The sequence below is a fragment of the Cydia fagiglandana genome, chromosome Z (assembly GCF_963556715.1).
Source record: "Cydia fagiglandana chromosome Z, ilCydFagi1.1, whole genome shotgun sequence".
Taxonomy (NCBI): domain Eukaryota; kingdom Metazoa; phylum Arthropoda; class Insecta; order Lepidoptera; family Tortricidae; genus Cydia; species Cydia fagiglandana.
Genome location: NC_085959.1, coordinates 25,531,959 through 25,558,791, shown reverse-complemented (window position 1 = coordinate 25,558,791; position 26,833 = coordinate 25,531,959). Strand labels below are relative to the sequence as shown.

General features: G+C 38.1%; 2 protein-coding genes across 2 annotated transcripts in view; one reads left to right on the top strand and one right to left on the bottom strand.

The window, feature by feature from the left end:
* LOC134679460 (FERM, ARHGEF and pleckstrin domain-containing protein 1) overlaps positions 1 to 3,300 on the top strand; it is a 65,325-nt gene extending 62,025 nt beyond the window's left edge. Inside the window, exons 28-29 of the mRNA XM_063538378.1 lie at positions 266 to 382; positions 910 to 3,300. Of these exons, the coding sequence (XP_063394448.1) occupies positions 266 to 382; positions 910 to 949 (157 nt within the window). The 3' untranslated portion in view covers positions 950 to 3,300. The remainder of the gene's footprint in view (positions 1 to 265; positions 383 to 909) is intronic.
* Positions 3,301 to 6,170: 2,870 nt separating this feature from the next.
* On the bottom strand, positions 6,171 to 26,607 carry LOC134678090 (adenylyl cyclase 78C-like). Its single transcript, XM_063536538.1, has 27 exons — positions 26,096 to 26,607; positions 25,499 to 25,574; positions 23,959 to 24,035; positions 23,014 to 23,106; positions 22,666 to 22,714; positions 22,167 to 22,322; positions 21,521 to 21,723; positions 20,759 to 20,948; positions 20,314 to 20,454; positions 19,744 to 19,823; positions 18,093 to 18,242; positions 17,659 to 17,795; positions 16,822 to 16,989; positions 16,310 to 16,415; positions 15,081 to 15,182; positions 14,770 to 14,978; positions 11,495 to 11,680; positions 10,401 to 10,643; positions 9,936 to 10,170; positions 9,681 to 9,801; positions 9,341 to 9,447; positions 8,640 to 8,754; positions 7,879 to 8,024; positions 7,287 to 7,506; positions 6,767 to 6,863; positions 6,661 to 6,679; positions 6,171 to 6,535 (listed from the first exon to the last, which is right to left on the bottom strand). The coding sequence occupies exons 4-27, from the start codon at positions 23,041 to 23,043 to the stop codon at positions 6,191 to 6,193; spliced, it is 3,555 nt and encodes a 1,184-aa protein (XP_063392608.1). The 5' UTR covers positions 23,044 to 23,106; positions 23,959 to 24,035; positions 25,499 to 25,574; positions 26,096 to 26,607; the 3' UTR covers positions 6,171 to 6,190.
* Positions 26,608 to 26,833: the final 226 nt, after the last annotated feature.

The window sequence follows — 26,833 nt, the reverse complement described above, 5'->3', positions numbered from 1 at the left end:
GACAGCTGTCATCACAATAACATTTTGCGAGCATTTTAAGATTATATTACATTGTATGGATATGATCATATGACAGCGGTCACCGTCCCCAAGTTGTATGAAAAATATAACAAATGTATAGACGCTATAATTTTAAGTATTTTTTTGAAGATATAGTGTCTAGATTATTGTCTTAGATAGACCTCTTGAGAGCCGTAGTCGTAATATATACTACTACCTACATTTCACTTGTGAATTAATATGTAAAACTGTAATCGTGTTTCAGGTACACCGTTGGAGCCCCGTCAGACAAGGACGCTATTTACAAGGATTTTGTTTTCAAGTTACAATTTAAAAATCATGTTTACTTCTTCAGGGCCGATAGTCAGTTTACTTATAACAGGTAAGTTCATCGAGATAGATTATTATTTCACCAATAGTTTGAAAAAATCTCATGAGAAATACAAGTGCGAAAAATAGAAAATTCGTAACAAGTGTCGGTAAGGGTGGTATTCCACCTGTCCAATTTCTTTGTCCGATGTCAGTGCGTCTCACTCTCAAATTAAAGCAAAATGTGAGACGCAATAAACATTGGACAAAAAAATTGGATAGGTGGAATACCACCCTAAGTTAAAACACGACCAAAGGGAGTGTTTTAAATTGACACGAGGTGCGAATTACCTATTCGCACATGTATACAGCGTACAACGTTTTACAGTACACATGGCCCTTTAAATTTTCGACAGTTGCATAATGTGCTAATTATCGCATTAGTGCGGTAAAGTAGCCGGTACTAATATGTACTGTAATATATCTTATACTTAGTTAATAAATTAAAAATATCATTAAAATAGAGAAATATATTAACACACAAACTCGTACACCTATGTAGTCATGAATCTAATGTAATAATATGTGACTTGTTGACAGTTGGAACGATGTTCTGAAGACAGCGATGGTGCAGTCATAAAGAAGCATTGATCCATCTAATACAGAAGTATGACAACGGCCGAAGCAACACGGTGCCATACATGAACGACACGACTTATCTACTAAAATAAAAAGTGCTCTTATTGTTGTTAATTTAGATATCGAAGTTCGATGTCACAAATTAAAAGAACTGCCTGTATACTAACAAAATAGGTGCTAGAAAATGTGCTTTTCTAATTAACAACTGATAGTGTTACTGTGAAGTTCTTAGAAAAGTAGAACTTTCCAAGAACATGTAGGTCGGTACCTAGGTAATGTATTTTTAGCTTTATTCAAGTATATAAATAATTCCTATATTATTTATTTACAAGTATTAGGAATTCAAATTCGGTTTTTAGTTGCACCTGCCAAAGTGTAGGTGTTTTAATGAAGACCCAAAAAGAGCTATGTTTGTACAGGACATCACAAAGATAGCATGACTGTAATTCGATGAATAAATCATATAATGTAATTCTATTTCATTTTCAAACTGTTTGATCTTGTTTCTTTGATAACTTATGTGGCCAAAATATGGCGCGTTCAACTTTTATTTTTATAACGTCCCCAATCGGTATTTGGACGTTATAAAATTAAAAGTTGAACGCGCCATAATTTGGCTTTGTAATTGTACAAGGGTTATAAAGGTTACTTGTTTTAAAAGTATTCGAATTGTTCACGTCAGCGGTATCAGAACTAATAACATGCATATTTAAATTAAATATCTGGTGCTAGGATTAAAAATACTAAGGAGAAAAATTTAAGGATTAAGAAAAAAAAAGGAAGTTAGAAGATTCCTGCGAATAAATCCGGAAGCCCTATAATAGCAAGCCGCGTTGGTTCATTGTTGAAAGCGTGCGTGGCGTGGCGCTGTGTTTGGGAGCGCAACACATATTCATAAACATTCAAAACAAATCGGCCTTCCTGGATTTAGTCGCTATTGAATAGCCCCTCAGGGTTGTTCTTGCCATTCCCAAAATATACGTCGGCTGTGTTTGTAACATTAAAACATTAGGTGGTTAGTAGGTATTAGCTTGTGTCATGACTTTTAAATAAATATTTGCGTATATTTTTTCTTATTAAATGCGTGGTACGTAACGTCACAAGTATTAACTCTGTAGAATAAGTGAAATAAATGATCATTAGTAGAACTAGAACTTTTTCTAGTAATAACGAAAGACATTTCTAATAGAGTTGACCAAGATAAGTCTGCAACGATTTTGACAGCACACGCAGTGCAAGTGTTATTTGAAACGTCAAACTTCTATGAAATTATGACGTACCTACTCGTACATATAAATAAGTTAAATAACACTAGCATTGCGTATGCCATCGAAATCGTGGCAGTCTTTTCTTGGCGGTTCTAACTCTATCGACATAACTGTTACGGCGTACGGTCAGCCAAGATCCATCAGATGATAGAGTCGAAACGCGGTAGATCACTTTCTTGGCTGACTGTACCTTATCTCTATAGAGAATAACTAACATTGTTTAAGAAATTATCTACTGCGAAATAGTAGTAGTCTATGTTCTTTTATATATTTAATTATTATTTCTTTATTCATCATTTTTCTTAGGCTAGGTTTTTATAATATGTATATAAAAGTAAAATATAAAATATAAAATAATTATTATCATTTTTAAGGTACCTTCTTACCTTCGTGTCAGTTTGCATTTGAATTATATTCTTGTAACATGTCGGTGAGTTATAATTATAATATAACTCATTATAATTTACTATTATATACATATTTATCTATGACTTGCTTTGCTTATCGATAACAGTTATGCCAATATCTATTCAATTTTGCTAGAAGAAGTTCTGGGTCTAATCATTAATATATAAGTAGGCCATATGAGAACTTTCACAAAGTTATGAAAGTAGGAGTTACTTTCTTTTACCAGAGTTATTAATAAAAAGAGACCTGTCGAAAAGAGCAGAAACAAAATAATAAAAAAACAGAACCTAATATTTTCGCCATTAAAATGGAGATAAATGATTTGGATCAGTAAGAAATAAAACTTTGGAGTCATGTCCACATTATTGCGAGCAATGACGCAAATCTGTCCGATCTCTGTTTGTGACATGCCTAAAAAAGTTCAGTGTAGTTTGGACTTGGCTTGATATGTGTCGAAACATAACAATCTCTCCTGTTTTCCTGGGATAGAGCACTAATGAATGTAATTAATACGAATCTACCCATTTTTTATAAAACTAACTTGCTATCTAAATAGTTAATATTGTTATTGACTGTATAATTGTCGCAAATCAAAAGCGAGCAATCATGTAAGATATAGGTACTTTATTTTGATGTAAATATGAAGAATAAGTTAAAAATAAATAATTTAAAATCATTCTTTATTTCATTTTCATATTTTAAGTACATAGTATACCTATATAAATGAAGTATATAAAACGAGGTCTTTAGATTCAACGCAAGGTTTGAAATGTCAGCGTATTTAATAATTATTTCGCTTACAATATAGTTTTTTGTTGATGAATAACATTTAAATTTGTGTGTAATTTCCATATTTCATTATCGCACTTGTATCATAATGTACTATTATTATCTCACTCTTTCGTCATAACTCATAGTAATAAATTACTCATACAGATGTTGATACATACTCCCGACTATAATAACTTCTAAAGATTATTCTAACACAATTACACAAACGTTATAAAAGTATAAATATTAGGTACATGCAAATTCTCTTTGGTACATGTATGTAGGTATATTTACCTACTTATTACTTTATTGTAGGTAATATTTATCTAATTTACACATTACAATACTCGTAACTCTTTTAACTTAGTAAAAGGTACAGTCAGCGTCAAATATATTGGAGCAGCGAAAGTGGCCAAAAACGGTGCAACGAACTATTTGACCACATTTGCAGCCTTAATATATTTGATGCTGACTGTACCTATCCGTTCAGCCCGTGGCGTGGATACTATATTTTCCTTATTTGTAAAATATTTTTATATCAAAAACGGTCGAACCTTTTTTATACAATAGCAAATGATCAAACAAATTGGTATCTTTTACTGTTCAATTGGGAAAAACCAAAAAAGTCAGATCTAATAAATTTAGCATACATACCGCCTCGGAGGCGCCTCCCAGAGATGCGAAAAATACTTTATAAAAAGTATTTAAATACAAAATACAAATACTTCCTTGATAATACTATTTCAAATGCAAAATACAAAATAGTTTTTGAATTTGTATTTAAATACAAAATGCGAAATAGGTATTTTCAAAATACTTTTTTAAAATACAAATACTTTTCGATAAAAGGTACTCTCTGAGTAGTGAATACCTAGTTAGTCTGAATTAAAAAGTATTACTCGGAATTTCCGAGTTGAAAATACTCTCTTTATTGTTTGAAATCAATCCTCTATCTAAAGTGCAAATTTCTAGTTGTTTGCTCATATTAACCGGTAGGATGTAGGTATGGATGATGGTTTTTATCGGCCAACTTTTAAAGCATTAATTTGTAATGTTTCACAGCTAGTATAATGCCTCTCGTTAGTGTGATGAACACGTCTTGTTTGTGTTTCACCATGGCAGAAAAGTTTGTTCTCCTCTCGTGCCTTGAAACCCACCCAACACTCAAGATTCCACTTTTTTAACCACTCGCTACGCTTGTGGCCATGTGCGACGTTACTAAACAGATTCAACAGTTCCATGTTAAAAGAATGAGAGAGTTGCCAGGATTGTAACATCAGAAGAGATTGTAACTCCTACCTGGTCTACATTACCTACCTACTATAAAGTATTTTGTATTTTGAAAATAGAAAATAGGTCCCAAAAACTATTTCAAATAAAATACAGAATAGTTTTCTTCAAAAGGTATTTAAATACAAAATAGGTATTTTGCATTTTAAATACAAGTATTTCAAATAAGTCACATCTCTGGCGCCTCCTTATACAATATTAAAAAAGTACTACAACCAAGAATGGTATTTATAGTCCACATACCTAGTTCGTGAAATAATACTAAATAATAGTGCTAATTTTGTTTTGGCTCCTGTAAACGTTGACTTTGGTTGAGTTGACTTTTTTCACATCCGACCGTATAGAACTCGACGCGAGATATAATTGACCTATAGGTTTAGATTTAGTATTTTATACAAAAAAAGTCCTAATGCGTTGCGCATAAATAGGTCTTAAAAATCGGGTGTAGGTACTACTTATATTATTTTGTATGTTAAGTAGTTTATGGCCCATTCTTGGCCACCAGAAAAGTCTTGTCTTGTAGATAATAAATGTCATTTAACTTTTCCTCAAATATCATCAGTCTTTTTGTAATAATAATAATAATGTCCTAAACATTACATTAATATAAACTTAATAGTCGAAAATCCATACCTTAAAGTAAAACTTACAAAATAAAATACTACTTACTTGATTCTTACTCTTAAGGTACTTAGGTACTAAAAAAAATTGCACTAACTGAATCTAGAATCGACTGTATGTACTATATATATACCGGGTGTGGCCTGTAACATGAGCAAATAATTAAAACATAGATTATACTCCTCAAACGGTGACACGTTTGTTCAACGACTTTTAAATATTATGAAGTACCTATTTAGACTCGCTATTTTTCATACAAAATAAATATTATCTTCAATGGACGCCATCGCCACGCCATATCATTGTGATTGACGTTGCTTGTCAAGCCTTAAATAAAACAAAATTCGCAATACATTGAGTCTTGGAATAAACTTTAAAGTGTATTAAAAATCAAAACACAAGCTATTTTTAAAAGTCGCTGAACAAATGTTGGTCAGTACGAGGAGTACTTACAGCCTACAGTTACATTTTTTGCTCATATTACAGGCCACACCCGGTATATGTCACCTGCAATAATATGTTAGGTACTCTACGAAGAGCGTGTCACATATTTTTGCAGCCATTGAAGAATAACATAATTATTGCAGGTGACTGTAGGTACCTACTAGCAACTAGTTAAGTAACTAGGATACAATATTTCTTCTTTCTAAAAATAAGTGATTTAAATGCCCGACGCAATCAATTTAAACTTTAAATCTTTTTGCGTCGGGTTGAAAAGAGGGATGTTATAAGTTTGACCGTTATGTCTTTCGGTGGTTAAACGTGTGAACTGATTTGGATGCGGTCTTTATATTCTAGCGGTGGTATCGTGGGGTCATGTTTTGTTAAAATCGGTTCATCCATTTCACTGCGTTGGGGTATTTTAATTTTTTGTTTATGTTTGTTTACATTCTAGTTGTGTCAGAGCGAAGTCTAAAAGTTCCATTTTTATATAGTTTGGGGGTCCCATTGGCGGGATTAGCGCTTGCTTCATCCAGCTCTTGTATTTTAGGAGATCTGTCCCGCTGCGGTCGGGCTCGGTAGGAGAAGCTCGCCGCTTTCAGGCGGGCTCCGATGCCGGGCTTGGGCGGCGGGCCCGGGAAGGGCGACGAGTGGGGCGCCACCGGGGTGTGCGGCGCCGACACGCTGCTCACTACCGGGGGAGCCATGTCGGGCCGCCGCACTACCATGCTCTTCGACGGCGGACGTGAACTTTCATGAGCCATACTGAAAACAGAACAGAAACAGAACTAGCGATTATTATCCGCTTAGAAGTCGTTAAAAACGATCATCTCTATTTTCACCCTCCTGAACCTTTAAATGCACACCGTGCACTGTAAAGAGTACCTAAGTAGGTAGGATGCAGCCTAGGTACACGGTCATGCACAGAGCATCTTAGGCAAAATTCAATTGTATGTCAATCAGTCCGTCGATTGTGTCTGGCGTGAGTGGCCCTAGCCTGGTAGTTTATTGATAGTTACCGTGGCAGCCGGCGGCCGGGGCGCGAGTGGCGGTGCGTGCCGCTGGGCGCGGTGCTGCACCGCGTCGGCTTGTCGTGCATGCTGCCGCTGCGGATCGCTGCAACACACAAATCAGACTGTGCTAGCATCGAAATCGGTTTATCACAAATACCTAAGAGGTATGAAGAGGATTTAAAATTTCAACTTTTGAACCTTGGTAAAAATTAGGCTGCGAAATGCATAATTTATGCTCAGGCAAAAATCTAAACTATTGCAGGCTCGATTTAGGTACGCCACAACAATATTGCCTATAACTTTCATGTATTCTCGTCGTGAATTTTTACACACCCTGATATTAACTTGCGCTGTTAAGACAACGATACAATTTAAAATGGAGGAAATACAGCACTTCCAAAAAAACTCGTCCATTGTGACCCACGATACCCATTTAACATCTGATGCCCTGGGTCTCCACTAATTGGACTTTATTTTCAGCAACATGCTACATTAACATAAAATAATGAGCAAGAGCGTAACTTACGCATAGCAGTAGCGTCTAGAGGGTGCGTGTAGATGCGCTTGCGGGCCTGCAGCATGGTGTAGACGAGAGCCACTAGCGAGCGCGGCGGCGCCGGCGCGGCCTCGGCGCCCGCGTCGGCCGCGCCGCGCTGCCGCACCACCCACCACGTCTCCATGCGCCCCTTGCCCTTCACCTCCACCTCGCCGCGCGCCTCCAGCTCGTATCCGGACCGGCGCAGCAACTGCATTGCCGTTTTACATGTTTAAACCATCGATGAGAACACAACCCATCTACGAGTGTGCAAGTACTTGGTCTATTCGTAACTCGCTAACAAATGGAAGATTATGGATTTGATGGAAAAAGGACTTATTCAAAGTTCGCATCGCTCCCAGGTTTTTTATATTTGCTTCATTTCTAAACAGATAGGTATATCACCTATATTTCTTATTTTATTTGATAATAGGGGATGTAAATCCATTTGTGTGACTACTTATAGGTTGCGGGTTCGGGCTCTAATTATATCGTCAACCGATAGAGAGACTTATTGCTTACAGGCGCCATCTGTTGAAGGAATAGTCGTAAGTCTGTCGAAGGTAGGTAAAGCAAAGATTACCTCTTTCGTGTACTTGGTGACTTGTATGCGGTCCATAGCGCCCGTGCTCTCCATGCGCGACGCCTCGTTGACGGTGTTGCCCCAGATGTCGTACACGGGCTTGCGCGCGCCTATCACGCCGCCCACCAGCGGCCCGCAACTTATCCCTGCCCCAACACATCATACACTTTCAATATATCTAGTAAGAGCTTTTTAAATACTATCGGCCCTAGATTGGTTAATCCGTTTTACCTGAACATCGTATAATACATATATAATATTTATCGAACTTTGCACTGGTAGGGTAAAAACAATAGTCCCTTATTGTCTGCTCTGCTTAGGTACTATCTCTCAGAATTTTCAAATGTCCATAATTACTGACGATGTGCCAAATTGTTCTTCATTAGATATGAGCTCTAGCTGAGTGTATTAGATACCTAGCTATGAGTTTATTGATTAAATAAATAATAAAATACAATTAATTCTATAGGCTGCCTACACATTGGAATGGATCGATATGATCATCAATGTGATAACCGAGTAAAGGTTTATTAGTTTACACTGGAAAAACTCCTTGATGTAAAAATGACTTTTAATTATACTTTCACGATTTTTACAGATTATTAAATTGCACAACGAGACTTAATCGCGTTTTATTTAAGGAGTTACTCTTCTCCAGGACCACGAGGACAATGTCGTCCTCGAAACGTCCCGTCCGTTCCGCTGTACAATTTTATAAAATGTAGGTAGGTATATTCATAACGGTAAGTATGCGCGCATACCAACTCTGAGACGAAATTTGTTGAAGCTGTGTTTGTTGATATCCTCCAGCGCCACGCGCAGCGCGAACGCGTAGTCCACCAGCGCGCACAGGTGCTCGCAGTCCTCGTCGCTCGTCTGCGCCAACACAATGCAAACACTGGTTACTTACTACAGGAGCAAAATGAAGGACAGGATCCTTCCCCCCACACCCCTCCCCCGTACATACAGCTTGTCAAATAGTTATAGTTAATACCCACTGCCCGGTCTCTGATGAAGCTGGAATGTTGCAAAGGTACTTATAGGTATGTAAAATGGATGACAATGCAATATTAATATGACATAGAGCTGATCATATAAAGCTGGATGGTGGACATAGGAACTCTGTTTGGGTTTGTTAGAATTGTCTCGGTCACTATTTGTTACCCGTTGAAATAAAAGTACAGTCAGCGATAAAAGCTTGTATCATAAACCAAGTTTATGATAATAATAAAACTTATTTTGTGATGCCCTCACTCTCCCTCACTGTAAGGTAAACGTACTGGTGCTCGATGTGGTTCCAGTACATGTCATCTTGAAACTTAAGTAATTGTCAATAGAGGTGACAGCAAGGTGCCATCTATTGGGCATTAGCATATCGAGCACTAGTACGTTTACCTCATAGATATTGCCTATAATACCTATATTTCGCAAAGATACACATAAAGTGAATAGCGGCGCTTGCCTTGTCGTTGGGGTCGAGTCCTGACGCAGCCATGTATGTTGCGCCTATAGTCTTGATCTTTTCAATGCTCTTGAAACGTGGCTCCCTTAGCAAGTTATCGAAATCAACTGTAAACAAAACTTTTTCATAAGACTGTTTAACATAATATATTTACCCCAAGAAATCAGTAAAAGAGAGAGGCTTTATATCAAATGAACTATAGAGAAAACAACAGTAGGTATATGTAGAAAGCTAGCTTTCTACATACCTACCTTAATTGCCCTTGTGATACATACTATAACGTTTGTAATAGCTGAGCATGTATTAAACTAAAATAATTAGGGCACAAGGAATTTCTTACAGATAATCTCATTGAGCAAGCGCATGCAGTCCACGGCCTTCTGTTCGGAGTAGAACTCGTGGAAGTTGGGGATGCCCGCGAACATGACGCCCACCTCGTGCCGCCACTGCGAGTACAGCTCCTGCCGACAATACAAACTTTTCCGCATTAAAACACATCTCTCTATTTATATTTACATCAGTTACGTGGATAGTGAAAGTAAAATCAACAAACTATGTTAAATACTTGATATGCAGAATATAAATGTTTGAATACATCGGGACGGCGTTCCTTGCTCAAGAAATGGTTGACGACGTGGTCGGGCAGGATGTGTTTGAGCAGGTATCTGTTGGTGCGCTGGTTGTCCCTCATCTGTTCGAGGTTGGTCTCGGCCTGCAGCTTCCACAGGAAGTCGAGGCGTGACGTCACCTCCACGAGTCGCGCGTGGTTCACCACGATCGCCAGGAACACCATCATTAGAATCAACATTCGTTGATAGAATTCCATTTGGCTGAAACTATTTTAACATCATTAGGTAGATTCCTATATATGTATGTATTATAAATACATACTTATATTCTGGTCGGCCCAGAACCGTTGTGTGGTATCACTAAATCTTGTTTTCAAGTAAATGATTTTTCACTCCATTATTTATTATTGGAATTGGAGTGCCAAACATTTATGTTACCTACTTGCGTAAACATTTACATTTAATAAACAATGATTTTATTAGGTACTTACGCAGATGGGGCTGATTTATCTTTGTAAAACTTCACCAACAAAATGGCGTATATGATTACGCTAATCGTAGCCAACAAAATCTTGATCAAATAGTATAGCTTCAGGATAGATGTTAAGGCGATGAGGCACAGTATCCATGTAAATACTACATATTCTGGACTATAACACTCATTAGTATTTTTCTCCGCTTCGAGCACAGTTTCGTCGCATGTTGATAGGTCACAAATAAATAACTTGATAGTGCTGAAAAAAAAAACAAGTTAAAATAGGTATTATAAAATCCTTGTTTAAAAGTAGCCATTGTTAGGAATTTAAGGCGTAAAATTTAATAATTTGATCATACAATGTAAAATATAAATGTACCTATAGGTACTTAGCAACTATGTAAATATTAATCTTTAATAGAAATAAGCGGACTTCACAAAACAGTTTGAAATGCCATTTAATTATTTACAGCCCTCTCATAACAATTATAATTAGCCTCAAGACTCTTAAATATCTTTTGTAGAGAAGTTCCATCTTGGTCTTCACGCGAATAAAAACTCTAAAGAAATCGCTAGTACGCTTATAAGATTTGAGGAGTTCCCTCGATTCCTCACTCATTTATCCCGTCATTAGAACTCGAGATTGACAAATATGTGGCTTAAAAACCTAACTTGCTTAGCAAATATAACGAATCGAATCGGCAAACGTGAACTATTCGTCGTTCAAGAGTTTCGTTCTGATCATCATCAGCAATTCCTCTTCATCAAATGACATTTTTTTGAAAGTGCATGCTTAATTTGTTGATGCAAATACAAAAATCACTATACATATATAGGCTTTTAAGATTTGAGGAGTTCCCTCAGGTCCTCATAGATCCGATCATTAGAACAGGCATCAATCTGTAGGTATGTATTCATATGTTACTTATATACAATCAAACATAATTTTCAAATTCGGCCAGACGGAGTCACATAAAGAGCAACAAATATTAAAAAAGTCATACAACAAAATTGAGAACCACTCTTAAAATCTTGCTTGAAGTCGGTTGAAATATAAGTCACAAATGATAATTAAATTTGAGGTATATTGTAGAATTGGATATGAGTTACCTAGATATGGACATGACAGTGACGAAGGTACATATGTGCAGGTTGCGGCGGCGGCGGGTGGCGCCGAGCCAGCGCGCCAGCGCGGCCAGCCGCGGCGCGCGCGGCAGCTCCTCGCCCATCGCCGCCAGCAGCGCCAGCGCCAGCACCGCCGTCGCCGCGCCCAGCGCCGACATCAGCTTCCAACAACTACGCACACACAACACAAGTGCTCCAACGTTACTTTCTAATACATGGGTCAAAAAGATCACTGTGTTACGTTCTTTCCTGTAGACATACACAAGAGTTAAGGGCTATAAAGGTTAATTTTCTTATTTAACCCTTACCCACTTAAAAAGGTCCTCCTTTTATTTACGGAACTATGATAAAAACATTACTTACATGCCCACAAGCTGTTAACTATTGCCCACAGGAGAGAAAATGTACAGTTAGCGCGAACAGGCTAGTTTTCTCTCCTGCCTTTATAGCCCTTAACTCTTGTGTATGTCTACAGGAAAGAACGTAACACAGTGATCTTTTTGACCCACATACAACACCGTTATACAAGTATACTCAGTCTGATACACTCAGAATTTTAATTCTGTCGCTAATTGCGAAATGTTATCACTAATATGTTGAAATAGATGTAGAAAATCTGGGTAGTTGTTATACTTTTTTGCCAAACTTAATATAACTATACATATAACGGAGCAAGATTGGCTCCCAGCAAACATTTTAAGTATTTTTTCCTAGGCTCGAAGAAGATTTTACCAATTTAAGTGAAAATTACGTCCTAAGTCACCAATTATTTTACGTATTGTACATTTTTACTTCCAAGTCAAAATATAGGGATAATAAAACGTAAATTTCACTTCATAAATACACCATGAAGTCAGGGACTTAGGGGTTTAAAATAAGGCGAAATATTAGGTAAAATTAACCTTAAACCTTGACCAATAGGTCAAATCTACTAATAAGGTATTTTAGGTGTATTTGCGACGTAATTATTACTTATACGGGGACTATGAAGTCACGGACTTAATGGTTGAAAATAAGTCGAATTACTAGGTAAAATTAACTTCGTACCCTGACCAATAGGTCAAATGTACTAATAAGGCATTTTAGGTGTATATGCGATGTAATTATTTCTTATACGGGGACCATGAAGTCAGGGACTTAATGGTTGAAAATAAGTCGAATTATTAGGTAAACATAACTGCAAGTTCTGACCAATAGATCAAATGTACTAATAAGACGTTTTAGGTGTATTTGCGACGTAATTATTTCTTATACGGAGACCTTTAGGTCGTCGATTTTATGTCGATTTTGCTACTAATTTTAGGTAAATGTTACTTAAAATAGATACCAAATTGTGACCGCATATAGTTAAAATCACTTGTAAAGTACTATCAATACCATAAGGTTGTGCCGCCATTTTCTTTCATTATAACGAGATGCTAAATATGAAATTGCATAATTTAAATTGTTATATCTTGAATGGTGCCATCGCACGGTACTTCATTGTGCTAATATTCAAAATAAAACAATATTTTTTATCAAGTCAATGCACTCACACACACAAATATTCAATTACAACACTCAATTACAAGCAAATATATGCATTTTGATTTTATAAAATGTTGAAAACTTAAATATTTCAAAAGCCCATCGATAGTTTTGTATGTAAACCTAACATACTGCACGAAAAAATTTTCTGTGCACTAGATTTCATCGTTCTTCATCAGCGTAATCGGCCTAAATTATTTTACATGACTTAGTGGCCGCCATTATCATTGCACAACTTAAAGTTGTTTTCTTGTTGGACATTTTGTTTCTGAGTGAAAAGAATATATAAGCGTAATGTTTGTGTCTCTTTTTCTCTTCATCGCGTCTCATCTAAATATTGCCTCGCAGAGTAATTATATGGATAATAATATGTCGCCATCGCGTCTAAAGGTGATAAAGATTACCAAATTAGTACATTTTAACTACGCGGCACGTCGTGGCGACGTCGAATCCACGTCGGAAACATGACCTAGTGTTGACCTAATGGTTGTAATCACTAATTTACCGTCAATAAATACGTCGCCGGCACGTGCGTTTTTTCCCCATTTATGTCGACTCGACGTGCCCACGACGTCGATTCGACGTGCCTCATTTTGGTCCCCTAAATTGTGCGACCTAACATAGGTGCCTTTTTCGGAATATCGACCAAAAATGTTTGCTGGGCTATCATAGGAAAGTATAGAGCCGGTCAAAAAGACAGGATCAAACCAAAGCACGGAGCACTTTTTACGTGTTTGTGTCATAGTTCAATACCCCGGTTATCTCCACATCCCGGTTATCTCTACTCTAGACACCTAATATACAGGGCGTCCCACAGCTATGCCACATGGAGGGAAAGTACCCTGAATATTGTAGATGGAACATTTTACTGAAAGAAGACATTATTTTAATTTTAAAAACAATTTAAACTGCATTCATGATTTTTAAATAATTACATGGTTGAACCGGGAATCGAACCCGCTACACGAGAAAACAAAAACATCCTGTAGCTTTTTCATCCCGATCGAAAGGCTTCATCATAAGGATTATTTTTTGCCAAATAACATAGTGTCAGAAACTAAAGGAAGACCATGAATTTTAACATTTGATGTGAAATTTAGCGAAATAATCAAAAGAGAGCGGCTTTGTATTCAACAGAATGACACTCATTTTGAGCATTTGATAAATTAAATTGGTTAACTTGAATTAAAAATGTTAAAATTCATGGGTTTCTTTTTATTACCGACACTATGTTATTTAGCAAAAAATAATCCTTATGATGAAGCCTTTCGATCGGTATGAAAAAGCTACAGGGTGTTTTTTTTTCCGTGTAGCGGGTTCGATTCCCGGTTCAACCATGTAATTATTTAAAAATCTATGAATGCAGTTTAAATTGTTTTTTAAATTAAAATAATGTCTTCTTTCAGCAAAATGTTCTATCTACAATATTCAGGGTACTTACCCTCCATGTGGCATAGCTGTGGGACGCCCTGTATATATCGATTAATCGCATAGCAGAAATAGTAACCCATAGTTACACAGTAATGCATTGCATAAAAAAAGTATGTATAACTAAAACCAAACCAAGAACCAAGTAACCAAAAGTAAGTTAGTATAGTAACATTCGCTAAAGCTTTATTAGTATGTACCTACTTAGTCAATCAAATGAAGAATAAAGATATAGTACAATAGTGCCACGTAGCGCCGGGCTAAGGTACGATAGTTGAAATCACACTTGACACGTTCGAACTCACTTGTAGTGCATGGTGGTTTGCACGGCGAAGATGAAGAGCCACAGCAGGAAGCAGCAGCAGACGTTGGACTTGAAGGTGAGCTCGTCGAGGCACGCGAACTCGTGCTCGAGCGAGTGTCGCCGGAAGCGCAGCGACCACAGCCGCATGTTGTCCATGCGCATGCGGCGGTTCGTGCCCACCTCGATCGAATGGTTGATTATGTCCTCTTCCTGCGCAACCAAACACGGGTTATGTTCAACACACGAAAACATATAACATATGTCAAAACGTATTTAAAGTTGTGATTAGTAGGTAAACAGTATAATAAATACATCGGCCAGCGGTGTCACGTCGTCAGAATCGAAGCCGTGCTCCAGGCCGGGGGGCAAGTCCAACGCCGCCTGCGCTTCCTCGTCGTCACTCACCGAGTAGTACTGCAAACACAAATATTACACTCTTTACTTTCGCTTTACTTAGCATTCACTGCACAGCGGGAATTCCAGGCCGCTCTCATGTTTAAGAATAATCCCTGAGAGGATACACGATGGGCATAAACTCGGGATGCACTAGAAACATCTACACATATTCATGCAAGTTAATAGGATTTGGTAGGTATACGATATACTCTATGTAGGTACGAGTATTAAATTCATAATGTTTACAAGTAGCATACAGAAATAAGTAAACATAGAGTCCAATACGGCTACCATCAGTTTGGCAACTTTGGCATTGACATTTTAACGCTATCGTGAACGTGATTTACTTTGTATGCATCTCGCTCGTACTCACATATTAGTGCGAAAGAGATATATAGAAAGTAAATTTCGTTCGCCATAGCGTTTATGTCAATGCCAAACTGATGGCAGCCGTACAGATCCGCTACTTGACGCTAGTCTCCTAAGGCCCAAGGTCCTACCTATAGTACTTATTCCAGTTCGATGAAATTCAAATCATATTCAATTGGAACAGAGTCGCATTTGTTTTGTTTCGTTCAATTTTCAAACAAATCCAAAATCTACTCTATTCCCTGCACTAAAGGTTCAAATTTCAGTGGCAAATTCTGGATTCGTATTTGTTTGGCTGGGCCTTAGGAGGCTAGATGTCGACTACGAAAACAATAAGCATTTTGGTATGAAATCTGATGTATGGAGTGAGCACTCTATACGTACAGTTATTTAATTTATCTATGCAAGTAGAGATAATGTAAATTGAATTGTAACACTTCGTTTTAAGCTTAGAAATACCCGCGATACTGGATCACTAAATTAGTCCATGCTCTGCCAGCTGAGACACCCGAGGACGGCGAATATTTCCACCATACTTCTGAAACGGCTACCGGAGTTCCAAGTCATATTGCAAATTCACCAGTAGGTAATGATGCGCCATCCCATACTAAAGTAATTTTGTACTAAGCAGAAACGTCTGCGAACGATTCTATTCAATTATTATTATCGACGGGTGTGGTCTGTAGCTCAGTTGGGAGAGCATGTGGACTATAGACCGACCGGACGACTATAGTGGTCCAGTGTCGCTTCGGTATGGTATTAAAAAAATGGTTTACGTTCTGAAAGGGTATTTCTGGAGTCCAATCTGTATTGGTTTCATCCTCCAAGATGCTGCTGGGGCGACGGTTACTGGACTCGGAGGTGTTATGGCTCGTTGGGACACTGAAAAAAAAATTACAGGTTTATACGTGCCCAGGACCCCTATTCGACAAGCGACGTTTGACGTATCGATATCGTGTTGATCTCCCGTTGATCTGGGAAAAATCATAAGTTCTCGAATACGTACAATGTCAAAATTTGACATTAACAATCCATCCTACAAGCAAACCAAACCGAACCACCCTTAGAGTTGAGTTTTGGTTGTACCAAATGATATTATCCACCGTTGATGGAATCAACACTCAGTATGCAATAAAATCAACTGTTGATTCGACGTGGATGCGAAATCTGATACTTGTACGTGTCGAATTTGGCCCCTGTTAGCACACGTATGCAGATGATTATTTCTAAAAAGCGTATAGGTTTGGTGTTAGTTTATCCTTTTTAATTAGAGTGGGTATGGAAAGACCTGGGTCTAGAACGGTGCCGGGAGCGGCGAGGCTGCTCCGAGGCGTGGATGAGATACGTGGTGATCCCATGTTCGCGGATGTAGGGGTCGCGGGTCTCGCCTTCGCCCGGCTCCACGTCGAAGGCGCCGTTCAGACATTGCAGCGTGGCTTCCGAGATGTGGACACGACTGGAATATTACAATAGTAGGTCTATTAATCTGTTAAAATCACATCCATCCCTGCTATATCATGTCATGTAGAATAATGTGGATGCTTTCAGCGTATAGGCTATATTTGTGTCGAACTTAGACAAAAGTAAGATCGTCATCATAGGAAGTAAATTGTGACAAAAGGTGTCAAAAAAGTAATATCAAAATAAAATATATTTTTTTTTATATCGCGTATATAGTAAATTATTTATTACAACACAATTAAGTAAATATAAAACATTAAATTAGCTTAAAAATAATAATACAAACCATATATAGATGGTCAAGCAAATCTTGTCAGTACAAAAAGGCGCGAAATTCAAATTTTCTATGAGACAATATCCCTCCGCGCCTACATTTTTCAAATTTGTCGCCTTTTTCTACTGACAAGATCTGCTTGACCAAGTATATATTCATTTTTTTTGATAATTTTATACGTGTTTATTTTGAGTTATAGTCGTGTGTCGATAGATGGCAGTAAATTTACAGTGACTACAACATTTACTATGACAGGGCCCCTCTTTACTATCTATTCTTTTTGGTAATATTAACTATCGTCCTTGTCATGGTTGACTAGGGACTAGGTACTGATGTGGAAAGTACTGGAACGTCACATATGAATATGGTGAAAAATTGTATAAGTGTTACCCGGGTAGGCCGCCGCTCTCCATATGGTTAGCAACGGTGACGTCGTGCGACCACAGGTCGAACTGCCACTTCAGCTGGCCCAGCACGCCGCACAGCACCGTGCCGCTGTGGATGCCGATGCGCATGTCCAGGTCTACCTGCCGTGTTCATCAACAAACTGGTTGTAGGTACACATACCACTAAACAATCAGAATCACTCTTTAATCTCTTTATAGGCCTGTGTTCAAAACATACCACTGTCCTAAGAGCAATATCATACAAGTATAAAAATGATTCAATTAATGATGTTACAAGTTTCAAAGTCGCATATACAGCAGAGTTTGATAGTAACTCAGATTATAGGACATTTTTTAGAATCGTACCGTAATTTATTGCAGACCGATATCATTTGTTTGGCAATAAACTAGAAGAAATTCAATGTTTAGAGAGGTTACCTGCGTGTTGTAGCGCACGTCGCGGATGGCGCGGATCATGTGCAGCCCCATGTTGACGCAGCACAGCGCGTGGTCGGGCCGCGCGGTGGGCAGCCCGCTCACGCAGAAGTAGCAGTCTCCCAGAAGCTTAATTCGTAAACAATGATTCTCCTGCAAACATAACCTAAGTGAAATTATTTTCAAAGCAATTCAGACGTCTATTCCACGTATGTTTTTGATAGTGTCCGACCGAAGGTTCGGTTTCGGTTTCGGTTTCGGCCAGTTTCGGCCAAAAAATCATGTTTCGGCTGTAGTTTCGGTTTCGGCCAAAAAACGGCCGAACCTTTCGGCCGGGCCGAAACTTACGAAATGGTACTTCGGAATAAGACCAAAAGTTGGAGAATAAGTACGAGTAGGACAACAATATTAATACCTATGACATATTATACTGATTCATGTATAGGTACAGAAATTAATTGCTTTATTATAAAACACAATTCCACTAATGAGGGCGCCACTGGACGCTCGACGCAGTCTTAAGAGACTGTCAATACCTATAACGCGCACACTGTCTAATTGTTTCGGAGTGAATGAGTGATTTTACCTCAATTTACTATTGGTTTGTGTTCCACATGTCCTCTACTTCAGCTTAGCCTTTGGCCTCGCTGCGCCATGCTCGGCCTGCGGTCTCGCTTTTTAATACATACAATGGACATTGGTTGGAGTCTGTGCTCAACTACTAGTCCTGAAGCCTGAAGCACGGCTTTGACTTCGCATGAAAGTTCACCTCACTGGGGCACTTCGGACTTTTAGGCCCAGGTGAAGATTGGTACCCGGCCTTGCGATATTATCAACAAAAAATTTCGCGCTTGCGTTTTTGGTTGGTTTTTTGGTTGACCCTGTATCTACATGTTAATAACTTGACTGGTGAATGAATAGAGTTAGACCAAGAAAATTCTGCAATGATTTTGATAGCATACGCAGTGCAACTAGTGCAAATGTTATTTATACGTCATAATTTCATAGAAGTTTTGACGTTTAAAATAACACTTTCACAGCGTGTGTTATCAAAATCGTTGCAGAATTATCTTGGTTTAACTCTAGTAATTTTCTTAAAAAACTGCTTAAGTAACATCAATTTCAAGGATATTGGGTGTTGACAGCCCCATAATATGTGTATAAAAGGGGTTTTATAACATTTTTTCAACGATTTTAACAAGTCTACAAAAGTTTCGGTTTCGGTTTCGGTTTCGGCCGAAACTAGAGCCAAAGCCGAACATTCGGTTTCGGTTTCGGTTTCGGCAAAAAAGCATGTTTCGGTCGGACACTAGTTTTTGATTTGTAATACAACAGCGGCCGTAAGGAATACATAAATAAATATAGGTAGTTGCTTGACAATTTTAGACCGGTACCTAACTACAAATTTAGAATATCATTTGAAGTACAGTCGTGACTAAAATAACTAAAACTATTGTAATGTTAGACTTATTATTTTTGGTGTTTAGAAATATATTTTTGTAGTCGAAAGGTGATTTCGCGCGGGTCCTCCACTTTCGTCTTGTATCATTTAGTGCTCATTAACGTCATTATATTTATTGCTATATTAAACCCCGTAGAATGTGATTTTGCTTGTGCTTACCTCCTTAAAACAATAATATTTCAATTCACTCACCGATGCCAATCGATCAAACCGAGCGAATAAGGCGTTCAATAATTTTACAAGTTCTTCTGCACTGCATTTGCTTGATAATTCTGCAATATGTTAAATAATGTTAGGTATGTGTGTATATATATATTATGTATTATTTAGGAGGCAAACGAGCAGACAAATCGCCTGATGGTGAGCGATTACAGTTGCCAACGGATACCCGCAACACGAGAGGGGTTGTAAGTGCGTTGCCGGCATTTAAGATGGGAGTATGCTATTATCTTGGAGGTCCGTAAGTCTTACCGGTCCGAAAATACCGCAGGCGACATTACATTCCACAGTAAAGTTTGGCTGTGCAAGTCAGGAAAGAAGCGGAAGGGATTAATCCGAACAATTCCTCCGAGCACTCCCCGTTATACTCGTATATGTATAAAGCCTGAACTATTTATTATTCATTAATTTCATTATGATATTGATTCATATTTGATTATCAGCTGCCGCACGGAGTCTGCAGCCGTTCTAGGTATATCATATTCTAATTAGATATATCAATGTCATTTACACTATTTATCTGTAGATGTGTAACTAACTTACCAGTGAACCCTTTTATATCGGCGTAAAGTATGGATACATTTTGGTGCCGCTGAATGTACAAGTTATTGAACTGCTGGTCTTGGAACTCCCCTTCCCTCGAGACGTGGTTGGCGATCTCCTTGGCCAGGAAGTCCGGGATTACTGTACGTAAATTAATTAAATGGGTTTATATTTGTATGACATGACACTCTAATAGATGTATAAGTACAAGTAAGTGATTGGGACACTTTGTTCTCCTAAGGTAAGCGAAACAAGTTAAATTTTTAACTGTTTTAGGAACCATATAAATTTAGGTATACATAAAGTTATTCAAAAATAAACGTTTTAATTTTTAAAATTCTCGTCTCATATTCATCCTAATATGGTCTAGGTTTCACTAAAAAGTACTTATCATCCTTCTATTACCTACTTGTGGATGGCGAGTGAAGTATGTGAGAGATCATACCACTTTGGAATAGTTTCCACTGGCGGTCGTTCTCGCGCTTGGTCCGCTGGCGCGTGCGCACGGAGCGGTAGGTCTCCCCGAAGGCCTTGCGCTGCCCCCAGTCTGTCAGGTACTTGGCGTAGAGCCCGGCGAAATTCACTGCTAAGTAAAGCAGTGTGTTGGCTATCAGGATTCGCGTCTTGCATTGCTCCTTAATCATAAACAAATAATTGTAGGTTGCATTGCGTGCATTCATCTTTAAAACATCATTTCATACGTAACTAGATATTAATATAATTTTATTTTTATAGATAATTAATTAATTATATTAGTTAGACGCTGGATGCGGATCGCTTCCAACCGGTACGAGTGGAGGTCCAAGGGGGAGGCCTATGTTCAGCAGTGGACGTCTTATGGCTGAGATGATGATGATGATGAGATAATTATATTAGTTTTAATATAGATAATTATGTAAGTTGTAAATATTATATTTTTTTTAAGTTGTTTCTTAAGGTACATAGGTCAGTAGATCACATTAGGTTGCCAAAATGTAATTAACAATCCTGAGGATTTACTTTTAGTGACTTCATCGATTCAAATCGATTTTACGACTTTCGATCGAGAGAAAAAAATCACGAACATACTCGTATGTTTAAAACGCATTTAAAAACTTATGTAATAATATAAGTACCTACCTATGTACAAAAGTTAAACATAAAACATTTGTTTGTAATAATGCGCAATTTTATTTTTGAGGGAACTCATTGAAAGAGAGAGCATTACTTGAGGATGAGTGCAATCTGGTTCCTGGCTGCTGGTAATGTGCAGCGCGGCGGCCAGCAGGTGCGCCATGGACGCCAGCAGTCCCACCACCATGCACCAGCCCAGCGACAGCGGCAGCATGGCGTACGGCACGAACACGATGAACAGCATGTACCACACCTGGTGCTCCGCCGACTCGAACCCAATGCCTGTCCCGCTGAGCCCTGCCGCACCAATTAAGTACATTCAAAAAGGGTCAAAAGAATTTTTAGTTTAAGAACTACGTAGCCTATTTATTTTTATGCTGGGCCCTTAACCCTTAACTTAAGTTGACCCACGCTAGACCGGACCGGACTCACCTTGGGCGTTATACACTACTGAATCCCTCACTACGCTGACGATTCATTGTACGCCCACGCCGTGAATAGGTATGTGTTATTTTGCTCCCTTGTGACAGAATCTACTAATGTAAAGTTTTAGAGTAAATACTTTACTGAATCGGCTGTGGATTAAAAAAATAACCCACTCCAGACCTACTTGTTAGAAAATGACGTAACAGCAGACGATAAAACGATGACAAAATGATTAAACGTTATATGTACTTAGTTGTATTTTTGTGTTGGGCTCGCGGCTGTACTTTTTGGGTAAGATAATTATAGGAATATACCCTGAGCGACGAGTAGTATCCAGGTGGTAGCGGCGGCCCAGTGAAGGTAGTTGTTGGCGAAGCAGCGCCACCAGCCCAGCAGGCATATGCTCACGTTCAGCAGCGAGAACGCCACGGTCCACGCGATCGCTGACTCTGACGGATATTTGGCACCACCTGAAAAAGTAGCATACTTTAGTAACTTTACAGTAACATGTACATGTGATTGCAATATCCTTCTAGGGTAACATGTTGTAATGTACCTATTGTACCAAGAGTAAGACCCACAGGTAAGACCTGTACACAAACATGAGAGCAATGAAGATATTCTATTCTAGTATACTATTACTTATTATAACAATTATAAATATTGCACAAGCCGAAAAGAAGAAAATCTATTGGCATGGTGATAATAAATAATTTTCGGAGTTCAATGCTTTCCATTGTGTGCGGCCAAGTTCTAAAGAAAGAGGCAATACTTAGCTGTACCGGTCCTGCCGTATGTACCTATTTCACTTACTTGCATCTGTTTTTGAATGTGTTGCGAGATATATGATGGATAAGCTAACCTGAAAATAAATATAAATACATAATTATATGTAAGTGATTGAACATTACTTTAATTCATAATATACTATTATAGGTAACTTACGTTTTACAAACATTGCGATACGGTCGCTTAACTGTCTTAAGATGGCTTGGTGACTATTTGGTGAGTACGTACCTAATTGCAAATTAAAAGTGTAATCTATTTTCAAAATGAGAACAGAGAAAAGTAGTAGTAGTACTATCTAAATATGTAGGTATTGTACACAATTTAAATTAAATTAAGTAGAACTTCGGAAGTAAACTATCGGTTCATACTTACTTTGAGAAGAAAGTCGACAACATTGACCATGATTAACGACTTCTGCCGTTGTCTTCTCGAGTATCGTTGGTAGGAGAGCTCCACTCCCTCGTGCTGAAATATATTAATTATAATTTATAATACACGCTCATTTAATGTATGGAAGACAAGTACTACCTTATACAGTCTGTAAATCCAATAGGGGCAATAAATTCAGGAAATTCAATGGAAACTGTTTTGGCTAATGTGTTAAAATATCTTTCTTAGGCTATAAGAATTATAATATATGCCGTTTGTTTCCCTAATGTATAAAAAATATACAAGATATAGAATTTATACGTTATTTATTACGTGTAATTAATTAAGAAGATTTTTAAATTTACCTACGCTTAATTATGACACCATAATTAATTTAAGCAGCAATTTTAGAAGGCGCGCGAACTCGTATGCGATTATAGTTACATGAGGACTATTGGTTACATCCAATTCAGCCGACCAATCAAATACCGCAATGTAATGAAACTCGCATGCGAGTTCTCGCACCGTCTAAAAGAGCCTTAATGCATGTTTTAGTCACATTACGTAGGTAGGTACCTAATGTAAAACTATTAATAATAGAGGGCAAGTAATGTAGGTATGTATATTGGGATTACATGTTGTATACGTAAGCCAAGTCAAGAATTAAATAAATTAATAAATACCTAAGCTATTCCAAAATACAAACTCTGAAGCGATTTTAGTCTTACAAGGTACCAACCAATATTTATTTATTTGTGTGTTGTTTCTGTTTGTTAGAATTAGACCAAGAAAAGTCTGCAGCGATTTTGATATCACACCCATTGCAAGTGTTATTTTAAAAGTCAAACTTCTATGAAATTATGACCAATTATGACGTATAAACAACACTTGAACTGCGTGTGCTATCAAAACCGCTGCAGACTTTTCTTGGTCTGACTAGGTACGTACTGTAAAACTGTTGGTAATTGAGGGCAAGTAAATTCCTTTGTAGTTGCGAACTGGCCGGAGAACACCTTCTGCTTCCACTGTTAATGTAGATACATATAAGTCCTTATTATTTAAATATTAACTAGATAAGTGTTATTATAGTGTAACTGATTATTTTAATGATATTGCCATATGCTAAAATAATGAATTGTAATCTATTAGCATAATTATTTCCTAGCATAGTTATAACATAAACATTTGTCATTTTTTTTCATTTTTTTTTGTATAAGTACTTATATGAATTGTCTCACTAAATTATATAATTTGCATATGCCAATCTCATTACCCATGTAAATACTGTAAAAAAATGTATATACTTAGTTAGATAATAAGAAATTATTTCGTACGCCAAAAGGCACATCATGGCTGTTCCTTAGAATATTAAGTTATCACCTATTTATGTAACTGTGATGAACGAATAAAGAATTGAATTGAATTGAATAATGCTCCCATCAATCACATTAATGTGAAATGAGAGCCAGGTTCAACATCCACAGTATTGAGTCATTGTTCACTTCGCCGGAAAAACAATTGATATCTAGGTACATATATGAGTGCCAAGTTCTAGTTCGCTTGGGCTGTAATTAAAGTTACTGAACTAGCCAAGTTAATTCCTGAATTAACTTGGCTAGTTTTTACGTGCATGCTATAACTATATTATATTTGTATAATATGAATGTTACTTTTCTAAATATTTGTTTGTTGATATAAAAACTAGTCAAGATAAATTCTAAACTTTACAACCCAACCGAAGTTGTAGTACTCGTATTGCGGGCGAAGTCAACAACTACGCGTATTCTAAATGTTGGAGTTGGCTCTCGTTTCACATACCTAATTATGATATCAATACTTTTATTACAGAAATTCTTAGTAAAATAAGTATCAATTACGGCACTTTTGGCGCTCAAACCAATAGTTCGAGTTGGGTGCTTTTACCCAGTTAACACTCAACTTTTCATTTCGACAATGAGTAATTTTAAGGATGAGTGACGCTAGACCGGGCCAGGCCCGAGCTGAGGCGTCCGACATGTCATTTTCTATGACGGTTGATCGTGGTGCTATCGATAGAAAACGAAGCGCCGGAAACTCTGGCCCGGCCCCGGTCCGGTCTAGCGTGAGTCAACCTTTACACTTAATCAGGCGTGGCTCACTCCGCGATTTCGTCGCTTTGGTACAGGTAGCTAAAAGTACATATCCGTTCCACACCAATTTTGGGGAAAGCCATAAGCCGCGCGTGGCGCTGTCGCCACCTAGCGGCCATATGTGTGCTGATCGTAACAGACGCGTTTTGTTAGAGAGTGAGTCTTCTGTACCTAGTACTATTATTTATTCTGTGATTTAATATCATGATATAAGTCACTTCCGACCATTTGTTTCAGTTGCAGGCAAAGGCAGGTGACTATTTTCAGTAAGATATGACAAGTCCATTATGTAGGTAGGTATTGTGTGAATGCGCGTGTGATGACGCGCGCGGGTGTGGTGCGGGATACGTTGCTCGTACCATCGGCTCGGAAGGGCTCTCCGCTGTCGCGGCGGTAGCTGCCCGAAGATCGCGACGCGGCGTAGCAAGCGCGCTCCTGTAACGTTAGCATCTAGCTACATATATATTACCTTTAAAGATAAAATAACACAGTTTGTCTTATATTTATATTATTTATTTAATACCACTCAGATGTGACAGTTACTTGGTTGTGTAGGAAGCTAATTTATTATCATACCATTAGGTATATATCTAAACTGTTACATATATCCTCGTTCACGGCATCATTTATCTATTAGGCATATGGTGACACGTCGGGATACTTAGATGAAAAACTACATTAAGCACTTATACTTACTAAGATGACATAAACAATGCCCTTATGAATATGAACGTTAAATAAAGCTATTTTTAGGAAACAAAATATTCACGAATCACGTATTAGCGATGGAGATTAAGAGGGTACCTACCCATAAAAATAGTTTACTTTTTTTGCACCTACTTATCTTCGATTTTAAGTTTAAGTAAGTATGCGTAAATAAACGTCGGCAGAAGATATGTTACTCTAAAGACAACTTGTGATTTAAACAGTGAAAATGAAGCTAAACGCGTAGTTACTTTAACAATGTGATCATCGGGAGCCGAGCAGCTGGCACCGTCCGGAGGCAGCCGCTCGGCGTCGGGCGCGGCGGCGCGCTCCGCGTCCGTCCGCCCGTCGGCGCCCGAGCCTAGCTCTGCCTCCTGGTTCTCTTCGTCCTCGCCATCAGACCGCCCGGGAATACTTCTTCGACCCGGCCGGCTGTCCTCGCTGTTGATACTTATTCTGACCCCGGCTTCTTTAGTGTGCGTATAATTGTCGGCGATATATCCTTTTTTACCGTCTCCACGAAGGCAAATTTCAGAAAATCGACAATAGTCATCATCATCTATTGTCTTATAGCTCAATTTGCTGGGATTTACTATAACTTCGTCATTATTATCTCCGATCTCGGTTCTGCCACTTGAACCGAATAAATCTTTACTGGTATTACTATAACTTTTCTCTTCGCTGAGGATGCTCTCTTTGTTATGACTATTATTGTTGCCGTCACCGTTTTGTCTAGTTCTCGGCCGTAAACGCTGACGATGGTCTGCTGGACCCTTAAAAAAGAAAACGATAAAAAAAGTCATTCTACAGCAAACCCTGGCTATCTATTCGCAAATTCCCAGGAGATTAGGTTATACATGGAACTTGACACGGATAAGGATGACTCACGTTAGACTGGGCCGTGGCCGGGCCGGAGCTTCCCGAATTTACTATGGAAAGCGCCACGTGATCACCGATCAGCCTGGGAAATTGCGACGAGGTATGGCCAG

Bases quoted from the DNA above. Each gene is read 5' to 3' on its own strand.
- LOC134678090 (XM_063536538.1), bottom strand. From the start codon at position 23,043: ATGGTCAATGTTGTCGACTTTCTTCTCAAA. The intron at 20,949-21,520 runs GTAATGCTCTCT...TTTATGATTAAG, and splicing joins CAGATTGCACTCATCCTCAA to GAGCAATGCAAGACGCGAAT. The intron at 20,455-20,758 runs GTATGATCTCTC...ATTTACGTACAG, and splicing joins GTGGAAACTATTCCAAAGTG to TAATCCCGGACTTCCTGGCC.